This window comes from Nerophis lumbriciformis, linkage group LG16 (genome assembly GCF_033978685.3).
Source record: "Nerophis lumbriciformis linkage group LG16, RoL_Nlum_v2.1, whole genome shotgun sequence".
NCBI classification, from domain to species: domain Eukaryota; kingdom Metazoa; phylum Chordata; class Actinopteri; order Syngnathiformes; family Syngnathidae; genus Nerophis; species Nerophis lumbriciformis.
The window spans coordinates 23,523,651-23,540,006 of NC_084563.2; the positions used below are offsets into that span (position 1 = coordinate 23,523,651).

Consider the following 16,356-nt stretch of genomic DNA (forward strand, 5'->3'; position numbering starts at 1 on the left):
AAAGGAGCCCGTTAGACTCCTCCGAGATATTTCATTATTAACACTATTCTTAAACATATATATTGTCTATAGGGGCTGGTCTCTTAAAGCTTTATTAAAACTGTCAGTCAAGTCACCTACTTGGCGCTGACCAGAACCGTACGTGTGTGACAGTCCATTACATCGTCGACTGGGAATTTAAAAGTGTCTGCCTGCAAATGTATTTTTTTATCTTAGTTTGATACATTTGTATTATTTGCACAGCTATGTTATTTATTTTACGTAGAAAGAATATTTTCTGTGCTGTTAATACCCATCTTGACTAACTGAGTTATTAAAAGTGTTTACAGTACAGTTGTCATTCGCTTCAATTTCAGTGAATCTCGCTCAAAATATAATATCTTTATATGTATACTTTCACCGGAAAATATACCGAGACATATATCCGATATCGAGTTTAAGTAAAAATATATCGAGATATAAATGTTTTCATCCATATCGCCCGGCGCTACCTACAAGTAAGATTTCGGCTTTATTACTGTTGAGTTGGAGGAAATTGGATGAGAACTGCTGTTTGGGATCACTGAGGCAGCCTGTAAGGGAGGAAGGAGGAAGAGAAGCAGTGGGTTTGGTAGAGAGATAGAGCTGGGTGTCATCCGTATAACAGTGAAAATGTATTTTAAATCTATGGAAAATATTGCCAAGGGGAAGAATGTAGATGATAAAAAGCAGGGGATCAAGAACAGAGCCCTGGGGCACACCAGAGAAAACGGGAGACGGAGGGGATTTGGATGAACAGAGTTTCACAAACTGAGTGCGGTGCAGTATTTCATTGTGTCAACAGTGTTGGTCAAAAACTCCTTCTATTGTCTATTCATGTTATTTCTTAATTATTTCTTTATTTACCCAACAGATGTCCAGCAGCCTCCTCGTATAAAAGAGGAAAAGGAGGAACTGTGGGTCACTCAGGAGGAGGCTGATCTCACCATGTTTCCACTGACTGTTGTGTCTGTGAAGACTGAAGACCGTGAAGACAAACCACCTGAGTCCTTACGGCTTCAGCACAGTCCAAGTAAGCAGAACATCCAGATGTCATCTAATTCAATGTTCGAAAAACAGATGTTCATTCACAGACCTCAGTTGTGACTAAAGAAGGAGATATACCGTATTTTCCGGACAATAGGGCGCACCGGATTATAAGGCGCATTTGCCGATCAATGGTCTATTTTCAATCTTTTTTCATATATAAGGCGCAACGGATTACAAGGCGCATTAATATATATTTTTTCTAAATGTAAACATAACATGTAATGGTGGTTCTTTGGTCAAAATGTTGCATAGATGATGTTTTACAGATCATCTTCAAGCCGCTTTCTGAAAGTCGCTTCACGATGCGCCGTTTTGTGGGCGGTCTTATTTACGTGGCTCGCCTTCGACAGCGTCTTCTTCCCGTCATCTTTGTTGTAGCGGTGTAGCGTGCAAGGACGGGAGTGGAAGAAGTGTCAAAAGATGGCGCTAACTGTTTTAATGACATTCAGACTTTACTTCAATCAATAACGGAGCAGCATCTCCTCATCCGGAAACAACAAGGCCGTGAAAAAAACGTCTGACCGGAACTCTCTAATAACTAAAGTTCCTTGGGTGAATAATGTAAACTCATTACACCGGTATGTTTTAGCGCTTTCATGGCGAGTCTACTGAATCAAAAAACACAGGACGAGATGTTGAACAGTCCCGTGTGCCAAATGTGGTGAGTACTCACTCGAGATGTCCTTGTTTTTTGGGAGTGGTAGACAGACAACGAGGGGGTGTTCTTATGAATTGTGTGGGATATGAGACTTGGTCAGGGTTGAATTCCAGGACTAGACTTATTCAAATTTGAACTTTACAGTACAGATAAGAATGACATTTCGTTGCAATTGGACAAGCGACACATCTTCAGTAGTGTGCCCTTGCATCATTGGGTGTTTCGGCCTTCAAACACTGTACACCGTCCACAAGGGTGGCCCGCCGAAGGATGATCAGTCCTCAGCCTCTGTCCGGTGCTCAACTGTTCCCGAAATTCACCCTGTTACACTGCTGTTTTCGGGGCCCAACCGGGGTCGTTCCGCTTGAGCCAAATCCACTGGCTGCTTCTTTCCGCTGCCTCTGAGACTGCTCTGATGGTCCTCCGCAGAGCCTGACCGTGGCTGCCGAGTTCCCTCAGCAGTCTGACGGTAGACGACGCCACAAATCCTCTGCATCCCACTTCATATGGATAGACTTTGGTGTTCCAGCCACGCTGCCTCGCTTCTTCTGCGAGCTCTGAGTAGCGCAGCTTCTTACGTTCGTAGGCCTCCTCCACAGAGTTCTCCCATGGGACTGGGAGCTCTATGATGTAAACAAGGGGTGTCAAACTCAAATACAGAGTGGGCCAAAATTTAAAACTGAACAAAGCCGCGGGCCAAGGTTGAACAAATTAACCTTTAACGTACTCTACGAGCTATCGTCACGTCCGCTTTTCATCCATTCTAACATCGTTCAGACCCAGTCACAAGATATGTGCGGCTCCTGTACGCACACACGAGCGAATGCAACGCATACTTCATCAACAGCGATACAAGTTACACTGAGGGTGCCAGTATAAAAAATTTAACACTGTTAGAAATATACGCCACACTGTGAATCTACACCAAACAAGAATGACAAACACATTTCAGGAGAACATCCGCACCGTAACACAACATTAACACAACAGAACAAATACCCAGAATCTTTTGCAGCACTAACTCTTCCCGGACGCTACAAAATACACCCCCGCTACCACCAAAACTCCTCCCCCCCACACACACACACACACACCTCATAAGCAGTCTTCACCGAAGGGGACCAGAGCACCAAGACTGGCCTGAGGTTGGTAGAGGCAATCTCAGGTGGGAAAACTAGCTGTTTGCCTATGTCTGCCAGCATCTTCCAGTCGCGGGCCATGTACAGGTGTCCTGCTTCTGGTTTGGTGGAAATCTGTTTGGATGTTTTCCCGCCCTCTCGGGCAAACATTGTTGTCTTCAAGGAATTGGATACTCTTGGTGGGAAGGAGTTGACGGCACTACGCATGCTCTCCAGGGCTGATGCCAAGCTCTTGAGGACCTGGTTGTGCCGCCAGGTGTACCTCCCCCCCTGTGTGAGACAGATATAAGTAAGAACTTTACACTACTTTATATTAGAAATGGCAACAACGGAGGATGAATGTCCCATAACAAGAAGATAGAGAAAAAGAAGAAGCTTATCGACTACGGTGTCGGCACAGACTACAAATTTTTCAGGATTCATGCAGATCCCAAATACAGATCACAAGGTAAGAAAAGTTGCTTTTGCATAATATTGCGAAACAAAACGTTAAAGTTAAGTTAAAGTACCAATGATTGTCACACACACACTCGGTGTGGTGAAATTTTTCCTCTGCATTTGACCCATCCCGTTGTTCACCCCCTGGGAGGTGAGGGGAGCAGTGGGCAGCAGCGGTGGCCGTGCCCGGGAATAATTTTTAGTGATTTAACCCCCAATTCCAACCCTTGATGCTGAGTGCCAAGCAGGGAGGTAATGGGTCCCATTTTTATAGTCTTTGGTATGACTCGGCCGAGGTTTGAACTCACAACCTACCCATCTCAGGACGGACACTCTAACCACTAGGCTGTGGTTAGAGTAGATGATATAAGAGAATATAAGATAATGTCTTACCTTATACACACACCATAATAATACTTGTATATTTGATGCGTCGACAATCCATCAAGTGGTGCGGCTTCATAGCTTACCAAATTCGTACTAAAACATTTTGATAGATTTTTGAGCGCCGTGTGTAATGTTCTGTATTTTCAATGGAACATATAAAATGTTGATGTTGTTTACTTGAGTCATATTGTCATCATAGTGCAGCCTACACGTATCTCTTATGTTTGACTGCCATCTACTGGTCACACTTATCATTAGACCGTGTACCAAATAAAATTGCTTCGTGGTCGGTAAGCAAAACCAGAATTATTCCGTACATTAGGCGCACCGGGTTATAAGGCGCACTGTCGAGTTTTGAGGGGAAAAGGGGATTTTAAGTGCGCCTTATAGTCCGGAAAATACGGTTTTGTCATTGTCAATAATTCTCCCCAAATATGTTTTGATATCTGACAGGGCATTTATTTGAGTTTTAGTGAGAATGCTTCTTCGGTCTGCTTTTACTGCAGCACTCACGTGGCAGTGATAATAGTATTTGTAGGAAATATATTTTATTTGTTGCAGTGGAGGTGGTGTTGACACTCGGCACTGAGTATGGATATAAACACAGTTAGCAGTAGATGCTAGCAGTTGCTTCGCCAGTCAAGTTCATCCACACCAGACTCTGTCATCCATGTTTTTATGGACCTTGCTTTGTGCACTGGTGCACAGTCATGTTGGAAGAGGAAGGGGCCCGCTCCAAACTGTTCTCACAAGGTTGGGAGCATGGAATTGTCCAAAATGTTTTGGTATACTGAAGCATTCAAAGTTCCTTTCACTGGAACTAAGGGGCCAAGCCCAACCCCTGAAAACCAACCCCACACCATAATTTTTCCTCCACCAAATGTCACACTTGGCACAATGCAGTCCGAAATGTAGCGTTCTCCTGGCAACCTCCAAACCCAGACTCGCTCCATCAGATTGCCAGATGGAAAAGCGTGATTCATCACTCCAGAGAACACGTCTCCACTGCTCTAGAGTCCAGTGGTGACGTGCTTTACACCACTGCATCCAACACTTTGCATTGGACTTAGTGATGTATGGCTTAGATCCAGCTGCTCGGCCATGGAAACCCATTCCATGAAGCTCTCTGCGTACTGTACATGGGCTAATTTAAAGGTCACATGAAATTTGGAGCTCTGTAGCAACTGACTGTGCAGAAAGTCTTTGCCCTATGCGCTTCAGTATCCGCTGACCCCCATTCTGTCAGTTTACGTGGCCTACCACTTGGTGGCTGAGTTGCTGTTGTTCCCAAACTCTTCCATATTCTTATAATAAAGCCAATAGTTGACTTTGGAATATTTAGGAGCGAGGACATTTCCCGACTGGATTTGTTGCACAGGTGGCATCCTATGACAGTTTCACGCTGGAAATCACTGAGCTCCTGAAAGCGACCCATTCTTTCACAAATGTTTGTAGAGACAGCCTCCATGCCTAAGTGCTTGATTTTATACACCTGTGGCCGGGCCAAGTGATTAGGACACCTGATTCTGATCATTTGGATGGGTGGTGACGGATATATATATATATATATATATATACTGTATACATATCCGTATTTATGAGTTATTTCTTTCTATAGTCATATTTGAAATAACTAGTATTTTATCTCTGTGCTCTTTCTATTTTTTTCTCTCCATCTCATGTCCGATAGTGCACTGTGAGTCACCTCGAGCTTGGGAATGTGGGGAGTAGAAGTACTCCTTTTCTTAGCTCATCCTGTCTCATTCTGAGTAGAACAATGGACTTGTGTATTCACTCTGAAGGGTGGGGGCTATTGGCATATTGAAGAAGAGAGCGCTTCCGTAATTGTGTTAGATCAACTTGGCGACGCGATTGAATGTGTTGTTTTTAGGTTGGTCTCTCCAAAGCTTTGGAAATAAATTGCAAAATACCAATTCTGTTGGGGTCTTCACTTATACTCAGCATATATGTCATTACAAAGAACTTGGGATTGACCAGTAACTTAAAGGGGAACATTATCACCAGACCTATGTAAGCGTCAATATATACCTTGATGTTGCAGAAAAAAGACCATATATTTTTTTAACCGATTTCCGAACTCTAAATGGGTGAATTTTGGCGAATTAAACGCCTTTCTAATATTCGCTCTCGGAGCGATGACGTCACAACGTGGCGTCACATCGGGAAGCAATCCGCCATTTTCTCAAACACCGAGTCAAATCAGCTCTGTTATTTTCCGTTTTTTCGACTGTTTTCCGTACCTTGGAGACATCATGCCTCGTCGGTGTGTTGTCGGAGGGTGTAACAACACGAACAGGGACGGATTCAAGTTGCACCAGTGGCCCAAAGATGCGAAAGTGGCAAGAAATTGGACGTTTGTTCCGCACACTTTACCGACGAAAGCTATGCTACGACAGAGATGGCAAGAATGTGTGGATATCCTGCGACACTCAAAGCAGATGCATTTCCAACGATAAAGTCAAAGACATCTGCCGCCAGACCCCCATTGAATCTGCCGGAGTGTGTGAGCAATTCAGGGACAAAGGACCTCGGTAGCACGGCAAGCAATGGCGGCAGTTTGTTCCCGCAGACGAGCGAGCTAAACCCCCTATCGACCCTAGCTTCCCTGGCCTGCTGACATCAACTCCAAAACTGGACAGATCAGCTTTCAGGAAAAGAGCGCGGATGAGGGTATGTCTCCAGAATATATTAATTGATGAAAATTGGGCTGTCTGCACTCTCAAAGTGCATGTTGTTGCCAAATGTATTTCATATGCTGTAAACCTAGTTCATAGTTGTTAGTTTCCTTTAATGCCAAACAAACACATACCAATCGTTGGTTAGAAGGCGATCGCCGAATTCGTCCTCGCTTTCTCCCGTGTCGCTGGCTGTCGTGTCGTTTTCGTCGGTTTCGCTTGCATACGGTTCAAACCGATATGGCTCAATAGCTTCAGTTTCTTCTTCAATTTTGTTTTCGCTACCTGCCTCCACACTACAACCACCCGTTTCAATACATTCGTAATCTGTTGAATCGCTTAAGCCGCTGAAATCCGAGTCTGAATCCGAGCTAATGTCGCTATAGCTTGCTGTTCTTTCCGCCATGTTTGTTTGTGTTGGCTTCACTATGTGACGTCACAGGAAAATGGACGGGTGGTTAAAATTAGGCACTTTGAAGCTTTTTTTAGGGATATTGTGTGATGGGTAAAATTTTGAAAAAAACTTCGAAAAATATAATAAGCCACTGGGAACTGATTTTTAATGGTTTTAACCCTTCTGAAATTGTGATAATGTTCCCCTTTAAATTCCCTTGGAGGAACATCTGGTCCAAACACAACAGTGGCCAAATAGTTTTGGCAATATAGTGTATGTTGGTGCAGGACAATAACTGGACATTTCAAAAGTGTGTTTGTCTATTTTGTCCTGCAGACGTCTGTAAAGAACATCTTCCCGAGCAGCAGGAATGGTCCCCTAGAATGAAGCAAGAGGAGCCACAGCCAACCCACTTTAAAGGGGAAGATGAGGACCCTCAGCCCTCACAAATTAAAGAGGAACAAGAAGACCCACAGCCCCTTCATTTTAAAGAGGAAAATGAAGAGCCACAACCCCCTATGTTAAAAAAGAAGATGATAAGCAACAATCTCCTGCCCCACATTAAAGAGGAAGAGGAGGAACACGGCATCAGTCAGGAGGGACATTATCTTGAAGGACTGGAGGAGGTCGACGTCACCAAGGTGCCATTGACTGTTGTGATTGTGAAGAGAGAAGATGATGAGGGCAAAGGTGAAAGTGAGGAGAGGAGAGAGGTGGATTTTCCAAGCAGCAGCTCAACTCAACACATGACAACAGAAGCTGATGGAGACCACTGTGACAAGCTCTTAGCTCCACTATCACATAGTGACGACACAACGTCACACTCTGATGATGAAGACTCTGATGCTGATGAGACATGTCACACTGACAACACACGCTTTCAATGTCCTCACTGTGATAAAACCTTTAATTACCGGTGCAATCTGAACTCACACGTGAGAATACACACTGGAGAAAAACCATTCATGTGCTCCGTTTGTAATAAAAGATTCTCTCGGAAGGATTATTTGATAACACACACCAGTATGCACACAGGCGAAAAACCACTCGTATGTTCAGTCTGCGGTAAAGGTTTCGTGCAAATTCGTAATCTGAAAGTACACATGAGAACACACACTGGAGAAAAACCTTTTACGTGTTCCGTCTGCGGTAAATGTTTTTCTCAAAATTGTGATTTGAAAAGGCACATGAACTCACACACTGGAGACAAACCATTCGTGTGTTCAATTTGTAGTAAAAGGTTCACCCAGAAAAGAAGCTTGATTAAGCACACAAGAGTACACACTGGTGAAAAACGGTTTGTGTGTTCAGTCTGTGATAAATGTTTTATACAAAATGGGGATTTGAAAAGACACATGAGAATACACACCGGGGAGAAAATGGTGAGTTGCAGTGTGTGTAAGGAAAGATTCGCTTATAAGTACCAGTGTGACAAGCACAAGTGTGCTGGTGAGAACAGCAGCAGCAAATGAAGCTGCAGAATTCCAAAAAACGGTGTTAACATTGACTTTCGAACAACATCAACACATATAACAAGTGTGACATAATTGTATTGCGCGTAACACAATCTTGTTAATATGCTTTTACCATTTATAGATTAGATTTTTAGGATTAGTGGTATTATTATTAATATACAACATTGTGTACATATATTTGTAAACAATTGTCTATTTTATGTCCCTTTGTTTCATGTTTTTTAAATAAAAACAAATACTTATTGAGTATGTATTATGTTTAATGTTGCATTTTTAAAGTGATTTATATCGTTTCCAGCTTGGTTTATCATTCATAATAACTCCTAAAAATGTGCTTACCTTTATGATTCAAATGGAATAATTATTGAATAAGAGATAGATGTGAGGTAATGTGTGTGTTTGAGTAATGGTGCAGGGACAATAATTCTTGTGTTAACAGGAATTGAGTCAGTTTTGGATTAAATTCCATCCATCCATCTTCTCCCGCTTATCCGAGGTCGGGTCGCGGGGGCAGCAGCCTAAGCAGGGAAGCCCAAACTTCTCCCTCCCCAGCCACTTTGTCCAGTTCCTCCCGGGGGATCCTGAGGCGTTCCCAGGCCAGCCGGGAGACATAGTCTTCCCAACGTGTCCTGGGTCTTCCCCGTGGCCTCCTACCTGTTGAACGTGCCCTAAACACCTCCCTAGGGAGGTGTTCGGGTGGCTTAAATTCCGAAATAGACAATCAAGTATGTATTTTATACGATATAAATATTTACGAACTAGAGAACAAGTAATAACACTGACTTATTGGCGCCCTGCTCACTCTTCTGCTTCAATGTGCCTTTACGACAGTTGGCACACTTGACGTTACACGGCGGTTCTGCTCTCGTTCGTGACTGCCATGCAGAAGACTGCGTCTCGAAACTTGATGGCTTACCTTTGTTTAAAATGTTATTTGCAATAAAAAAAAATCGTATTATTTTTGTTGATAGTGTTACTTTAACTAAAATTATTGACATGTATTATTTAAAACGTCGTAAAAAAAATGTTTGTGTTTTGAAATATTTTTCTGATGCAGTAACCCAAAGTCGCCGGTAGATGGCAGTACAGTTGGAAGGTCCAGAGCATGGTGCGTCTGCCTTGCGCATGCGCCGGTCGATCGCGGTGTCATAAAACGCAACATAGCAGTGTGGTCTTTAAGCCTGCATTAATGCCTCCATTTTTACGTTTGTACTCATTCGTCCATCGTATGAAGAACTGAATTTAATTAATCCTTCGTGTCTGGATTAACTCAAGTCGCCTCAGTGAACGTTGAAGTGTCTCTTCTCAGGCTTAGCTTGCTAGCTAGCTTAGCTTGCTAGCTGCTAACAAAGAGACACGAAAGTGATCAACACATCACTAAGCAGAGATCAAGTGTGAGTATAAAGTGTTGTGATTTTGTAAAAAAAAAAGTATAATATAGCAATGATAAGACTAGTGTTGGTGCATCAGCGACTAACTGGCTGTGGAATAAATATGTGTAGTGTTAGAAATAACGATAGCAAAGTACGAGGCGGAACTTTCTAGAAAAAGTTTACTTGATTATTACCATGAAAGAACACTTGGAATAAGTTAACTTTATGCAGCACGTTACATTTCAGACGAGCGTTGTCAAGAACTGATAGTAGTTGGTTGTGGTTATAAAATTACTTCTTTTTTTTTGCACAAAACATATTTTTAATTATATACTATATAATAAGAAGAACTGCATTGTTTCCCTCATGACAGCGGGCAGTATTGAGCATACGTCATCTAATTTGCATAATTGACATCAGTATCAATGTGTCCTTTTCTTGTTACTTGATCTCTTTTTGTTTGGTTTTTCTAGGTGAGTTTGGCAGATAAGTAAACAGCCCTTTGAATTAGAAAGGAACAACAAATTGAGGTTGTTTATTGATTAATATCCACAATAAAGTGACAGTAAGAGTAATCACACAATGGAAAGTACGTTAATGTACACACAAAGGAAGGAAGGAAGAGACCAGGATATGTTGATTGACAGTCTAAAAGTAATCACTCATTATTTTCGCAGTTTTATGCATTTTTATGTATACATTAGTAAAAATTCAAATCCAATTGCAATTTTGGAGACAAAAACCGCAATTAGGTTTTCTTGTCAAAATCGTGCAGCCCCAATGTGTGTATGATGCATGATTGACAGCCAGGAGAGCCCACATTTCGTGTGAAAGTGTTTGACAAAGTTTGACATAAACATCATTATGCTTAAACCATTATTGCCAACATTGCTAACCACCTTTGGTGGTGTTTATATATATTTTTGCTTTAAAAATGCCATCTTTAGTCGTGACATACAGCATCTTTAAATACAAACCCCAAAACCAGTGAAGTTGGCACGTTGTGTAATTCGTAAATAAAAACATAAAACAATGATTTGCAAATCCTTTTCAACTTATATTCAATTGAATAGACTGCAAAGACAAGATATTTAATGTTCCAACTGAGAAACTTAATTTTTTTTTTGCAAATAATCATTGACTTAGAATTTAATGGCAGCAACACATTGCAAAAAAAAGTTGTCATAGGGGCATTTGTACCACTGTGTTACATGGCCTTTCCTTTTAATTACACTCAGTAAATGTTTGGGAACTGAGAAGACCAATTTTTGAAGCTTTTCAGGTGGAATCTTTTCCCATTCTTGCTTGATGTACAGCTTAAGTTGTTCAACAGTCCGGGGGTCTCCGTTGTGGTATTTTAGGCTTCATAATGCGCCACACATTTTCGATACGAGACAGGTCTGGACTACAGGCAGGCCAGTCTAGTACTCGCACTCTTTTACTATGAAGCCATGCTGTTGTAACATGTGGCTTGGCATTGTCTTGCTGAAATAAACAGGGGCGTCCATGAAAACGTTGCATGGATGGCAACATTTGTTGCTCCAAAACTTGTATGTACCATCCATCCATCCATCTTCTTCCGCTTATCCGAGGTCGGGTCGCGGGGGCAGCAGCCTAAGCAGGGAAGCCCAGACTTCCCTCTCCCCAGCCACTTCGTCCAGCTCTTCCTGTGGGACCCCAAGGCGTTCCCAGGCCAGCCGGGAGACATAGTCTTCCCAACGTGTCCTGGGTCTTCCCCGTGGCCTCCTACCGGTCGGACGTGCCCTAAACACCTCCCTAGGGAGGCGTTCGGGTGGCATCCTGACCAGATGCCCGAACCACCTCATCTGGCTCCTCTTGTATGTACCTTTCAGCATTAATGGTGCCTTCACAGATGTGTAAGTTACCCATGTCTTGGGCACTAATACACCCCTATACCATCACAGATGCTGGCTTTTCAACTTTGCGCCTAGAACAATCTGGATGGTTCTTTTCCTCTTTGTTCCTTTAGACCCGACGTCCACAGTTTCCAAAAACAATTTGAAATGTGGACTCGTCAGACTACAGAACACTTTTCCACTTTGCATCAGTCCATCTTAGATGAGCTCGGGCCCAGAAGCAACAAACTGTAGTTACTGACAGTGGTTTTCTGAAGTGTTCCTGAGCCCATGTGGTGATATCCTTTACACACTGGTTTTGTGCAGTACTGCCTGAGGGATTGAAGGTGACGGGCATTCAATGTTGGTTTTCAGCCTTGCTGCTTAAGTGCAGTGATTTATTCCAGATTCTCTGAACCCTTTGATGATATTACGGACCGTAGATGGTGAACTCTCAACATATCCTTGCAATAGCTGGTTGAGAAATGTTGTTTTTAAACAATTTGCTCAGGCATTTGTTCACAAATTCAAATGACAACGACTACGACCAAAAATATCAATGGAAGTGCTGATTTTGTAAAGGTAGTGCTAATATTAAAGTCCAAAACCCAAAACCAGTGAAGTTGGCACGTTGTGTAAATAAAAACAGAATACAATGATATAGGCTCCAGCGCCCCCCGCGACCCCAAAGGGAATAAGCGGTAGAAAATGGATGGATGGATGGATACAATGATTTGTAAATCCTTTTCAACTTATATTCAATTGAATAAACTGCAAAGACAACATATTTAATGTTCCAACTGGAAAACGTTTATATTTTTTGCAAATATTAGCTCATTTGGAATTTGATGCCTGCAACGTGTTTCAAAAAAGCTGGCACAAGCAGCAAAAAAGACTGAGAACGTTGAGGAATGCTGATCAAACACTTATTTGGAACATCTCACAGGTGAACAGGCTAATTGGGAACAGGTGGGTGCCATGATTGGGTATAAAAGCAGCTTCCATGAAATGCTTAGTCATTCACAAACAAGGATGGGGCGAGGGTCACCACTTTGTGAACAAATGCGTGAGCAAATTGTCGAACAGTTTAAGAACAACATTTTTCAATGAGCTATTGCAAGAAATTTAGGGATTTCACCATCTACGGTTCGTAATATCATCAAAAGGTTCAGAGAATCTGGAGAAATCACTGCACGTAAGCGATGATATTACAGACCTTCGATCCCTCCGGCGGTACTGCATCAAAAAGCGACATCAGTGTGTAAAGGATATCACCACATGGGTTCAGGAACACTTCAAAAAACCACTGTCAGTAACTACAGTTGGTCGCTACATCTGTAAGTGCAAGTTAAAACTCTACTATGCAAGGCGAAAACCGTTTATCAACAACACCCAGAAACGCCGTCGGCTTCGCTGGGCCCGAGCTCATCCAAGATGGACTGATACAAAGTGGAAAAGTGTTCTGTGGTCTGACGAGTTCACATTTCAAATTGTTTTTGTAAACTGTGGACGTCGTGTCCTCCGGACCAAAGAGGAAAAGAACCATCCGGATTGTTATAGGCGCAAAGTTGAAAAGCCAGCATCTGTGATGGTATGGGGGTGTATTAGTGCCCAAGACATGGGTAAGTTACACATCTGTGAAGGCGCCATTAATGCTGAAAGGTACATACAGGTTTTGGAGCAACATATGTTGCCTTCCAAGCAACGTTACCATGGACGCCCCTGCTTATTTCAGCAAGACAATGCCAAGCCACGTGTTACATCAATGTGGCTTTATAGTCAAAGAGTGCGGGTACTAGACTGGCCTGCCTGTAGTCCAGACCTGTCTCCCATTGAAAATGTGTGGCGCATTGTGAAGCCTAAAATACCACAACGGAGACTGTTGAACAATTTAAGCTGTACATCAAGTGAGAATGGGAAATAATTCCACCTGAAAAGCTTCAAAAATGTGTCTCCTCAGTTCCCAAACGTTTACTGAGTGTTGTTAAAAGGAAAGGCCATGTAACACAGTGGTAAAAATGCCCCTGTGCCAACGTTTTGCCATAAAATTCTAAGTTAATGATTATTTGCAAAAAAAAAGTTCAAACATTAAATATCTTGTCTTTGCAGTCTATTCAATTGAATATAGGTTGAAAAGGATTTGCAAATCATTGTATTCTGTTTTTATTTACGAATTACACAACGTGCCAACTTCACTGGTTTTGGGTTTTGCAAATGCCCCATGTGATTGACAAAAGCTGGGTGTTTGTCATCTTGTGTCCTTCAGAGGTCTGTGGAGATCCTCTTCTCTACGAGCAACAGAAGTGGAGCTTTAGGATGGAGCAGGAGGAGCCACAGCGCTGCCCCTTCAAAGAGGAAGAGGAGTTGACACAGACCCCTCGCCTTCAAAATGAAGAGGCGGACCCACTGACCCTCAGCTTTAAAGAGGAGGAGGAGGAACACAGCATCAGTCAGGAGGGAGAGCGGCTTGAACGGCTGGAGGAGTTCCCAGTGATTCGTGTCATTGTGAAGAGTGAAGACGATGATGTCAAGGGTGAAAGTGCTGAGAAGAGAGGGGCGGAGCCTCCGAGCAGCAGCTCAACTCAACATATCCGTGGAGGATCACAATCCGACGAGCTCTTAGCTCCACTATCAGATAGTGACACTGATGATGAAGGCTCTAAAGCTGATAAGACATGTCACACTGACAACACATGCTTCCAATGTTCTCACTGTGACAAAACCTTTAACCACCATTGTCGCCTGAAAGTACACATGAGAATACACACCGGAGAAAAACCCTTCTCCTGCTCAGAATGCGGGAAGTGTTTTCTACGGAAAAATGGGTTGAAAGAACACATGCAAACGCACACTGGTAAAAAACCTTTCATTTGTTCAATCTGTGGTAAAGATTTTGTACAGAGACATTATTTAGAAATACACATGAGAATACACACCGGGGAAAAACCTTTCTCGTGCTCAGTCTGCGGCAAAAGCTTCATAAAAAGTCCAAGTTTGAAACTGCACATGAGGACACACACCAAAGAAACCCCGTTCACCTGCTCCATCTGTGGCAAAAGTTTTGTGGAAAGTAACAATTTCAAAGTGCACATGCGAACGCACACCGGGGAAAAACCCTTCGTCTGTTCAATCTGCGGCAAAGGTTTTGCGCAGAGTCAACATTTGAAAGGACACATGAGAATACACACCGGCGAAAAACCCTATTCCTGTTCGAGCTGCAACAAAAGCTTTTGCGACCGATCGACGCTTGTGAAACACACGAGAACACACACCGGTGAGAAGGTGGTGAGTTGCAGTGTGTGCGATGAAAGATTCGCTTACAAGTACCAGTGTGAGAAACACAAGTGTGCTGGGGAGAACAGCGGCGGCCAATGAAGCTGCAGGGTTTACTTTCACTTTCTAACAACATCAGCATTTATACATGCCAACCCTCCCGATTTTCCCGGGAGACTCCCGAATTTCAGGGCCCCTCCCGAAAATCTCCTGGGGCAACCATTCTCCCGAATTTCTCCCGATTTCCACCCGGACAACAATATTGGGTGCGTGCCTTAAAGGCACTGCCTTTAGCGTCCTCTACAACCTGAAAAGGAGACTATTATATATGTCTCCGTTATCCATAGGTTTATCTATAACCCACAAAGTAGCTATTTCCCAGCGTGTGTTTATTCTAGCCGGCACGTTAATACACTGACACACAACATCCGGATTCCAATCATGCATTGCTTCAAAACTACGGCAAGTAGTAATGTCCAAAAACATAACCGAGACGAAGCAGAAGAAGGAAGAAGAGACATGGCGACGACGAGTAAGAAGAAGAAGTACGCTTTGAAGTTCCAAAATGATTGAAAAAAATTATTTCAGTTCATCCAGGACAGCTGGAAGGGGAAGGGGAATGCTGCCTGCACATTTTGTACATCAGACTTTTTTGTGTGTGTATATGTGTAAATAAATGAACACTGAAATTTAAGTATTTATTTTATTTATAATATATATATATATATATATATATACATATATATATTAGAGATACCGATAAATGCGTTAAAATGTAATATCGGAAATTATCGGTATCGTTTTTTTATTATAGGTATAATTTATTTATTTATTTTTTTATTAAATCAACATAAAAAACACAAGATACACTTACAATTAGTGCACCAACCCAAAAAAACCTCCCTCACCCATTTACTACACTCATTCACACTCATTCACACAAAAGGGTTGTTTCTTTCTGTTATTAATATTGTGGTTCCTACATTATATATCAATATATATCAATACAGTCTGCAAGGGATACAGTTCGTAAGCACACATGATTGTGCGTGCTGCTGGTCCACTAATAGTACTAACCTTTAACAGTTAATTTGACTCATTTTCATTAATTACTAGTTTCTATGTAACTGTTTTTATATTGTTTTACTTTCTTTTTTATTCAAGAAAATGTTTTTAATTTATTTATCTTATTTTATTAATACATTTAAAAAAGTACCTTATCTTCACCATACTTGGTTGTCCAAATCAGGCATAATAATGTGTTAATTCCACGACTGCATATAAAAAGTTAAAAGTTAAAGTTAAAGTTAAAGTACCAATGATTGTCACACACACACTAGGTGTGGCGAGATTATTCTCTGCATTTGACCCATCACCCTTGATCACCCCCTGGGAGGTGAGGGGAGCAGTGGGCAGCAGCGGTGGCCGCGCCCGGGAATCATTTTTTGGTGATTTAACCCCCAATTCCAACCCTTGATGCTGAGTGCCAAGCAGGGAGGTAATGGGTCCCATTTTTATAGTCTTTGGTATGACTCGGCCGGGGTTTGAACTCACAACCTACCGATCTCAGGGCGGACACTCTAACCACTAGGCCACTGA

The 16,356-nt window shown here is 42.3% G+C and overlaps 2 protein-coding genes across 2 annotated transcripts; both read left to right on the plus strand.

Annotated features, from left to right (window-relative positions):
- Positions 1 to 6,895: 6,895 nt before the first annotated feature.
- LOC133617088 (uncharacterized) lies at positions 6,896 to 8,506 on the plus strand. Its single transcript, XM_072914895.1, has one exon. The coding sequence runs from the start codon at positions 7,056 to 7,058 to the stop codon at positions 8,250 to 8,252; it is 1,197 nt and encodes a 398-aa protein (XP_072770996.1). The 5' UTR covers positions 6,896 to 7,055; the 3' UTR covers positions 8,253 to 8,506.
- Positions 8,507 to 9,423: 917 nt separating this feature from the next.
- Positions 9,424 to 15,428, plus strand: LOC133617100 (uncharacterized). The gene is made up of 2 exons (XM_061976819.2): positions 9,424 to 9,649; positions 13,751 to 15,428. The coding sequence occupies exon 2, from the start codon at positions 13,801 to 13,803 to the stop codon at positions 14,857 to 14,859; it is 1,059 nt and encodes a 352-aa protein (XP_061832803.1). The 5' UTR covers positions 9,424 to 9,649; positions 13,751 to 13,800; the 3' UTR covers positions 14,860 to 15,428.
- Positions 15,429 to 16,356: the final 928 nt, after the last annotated feature.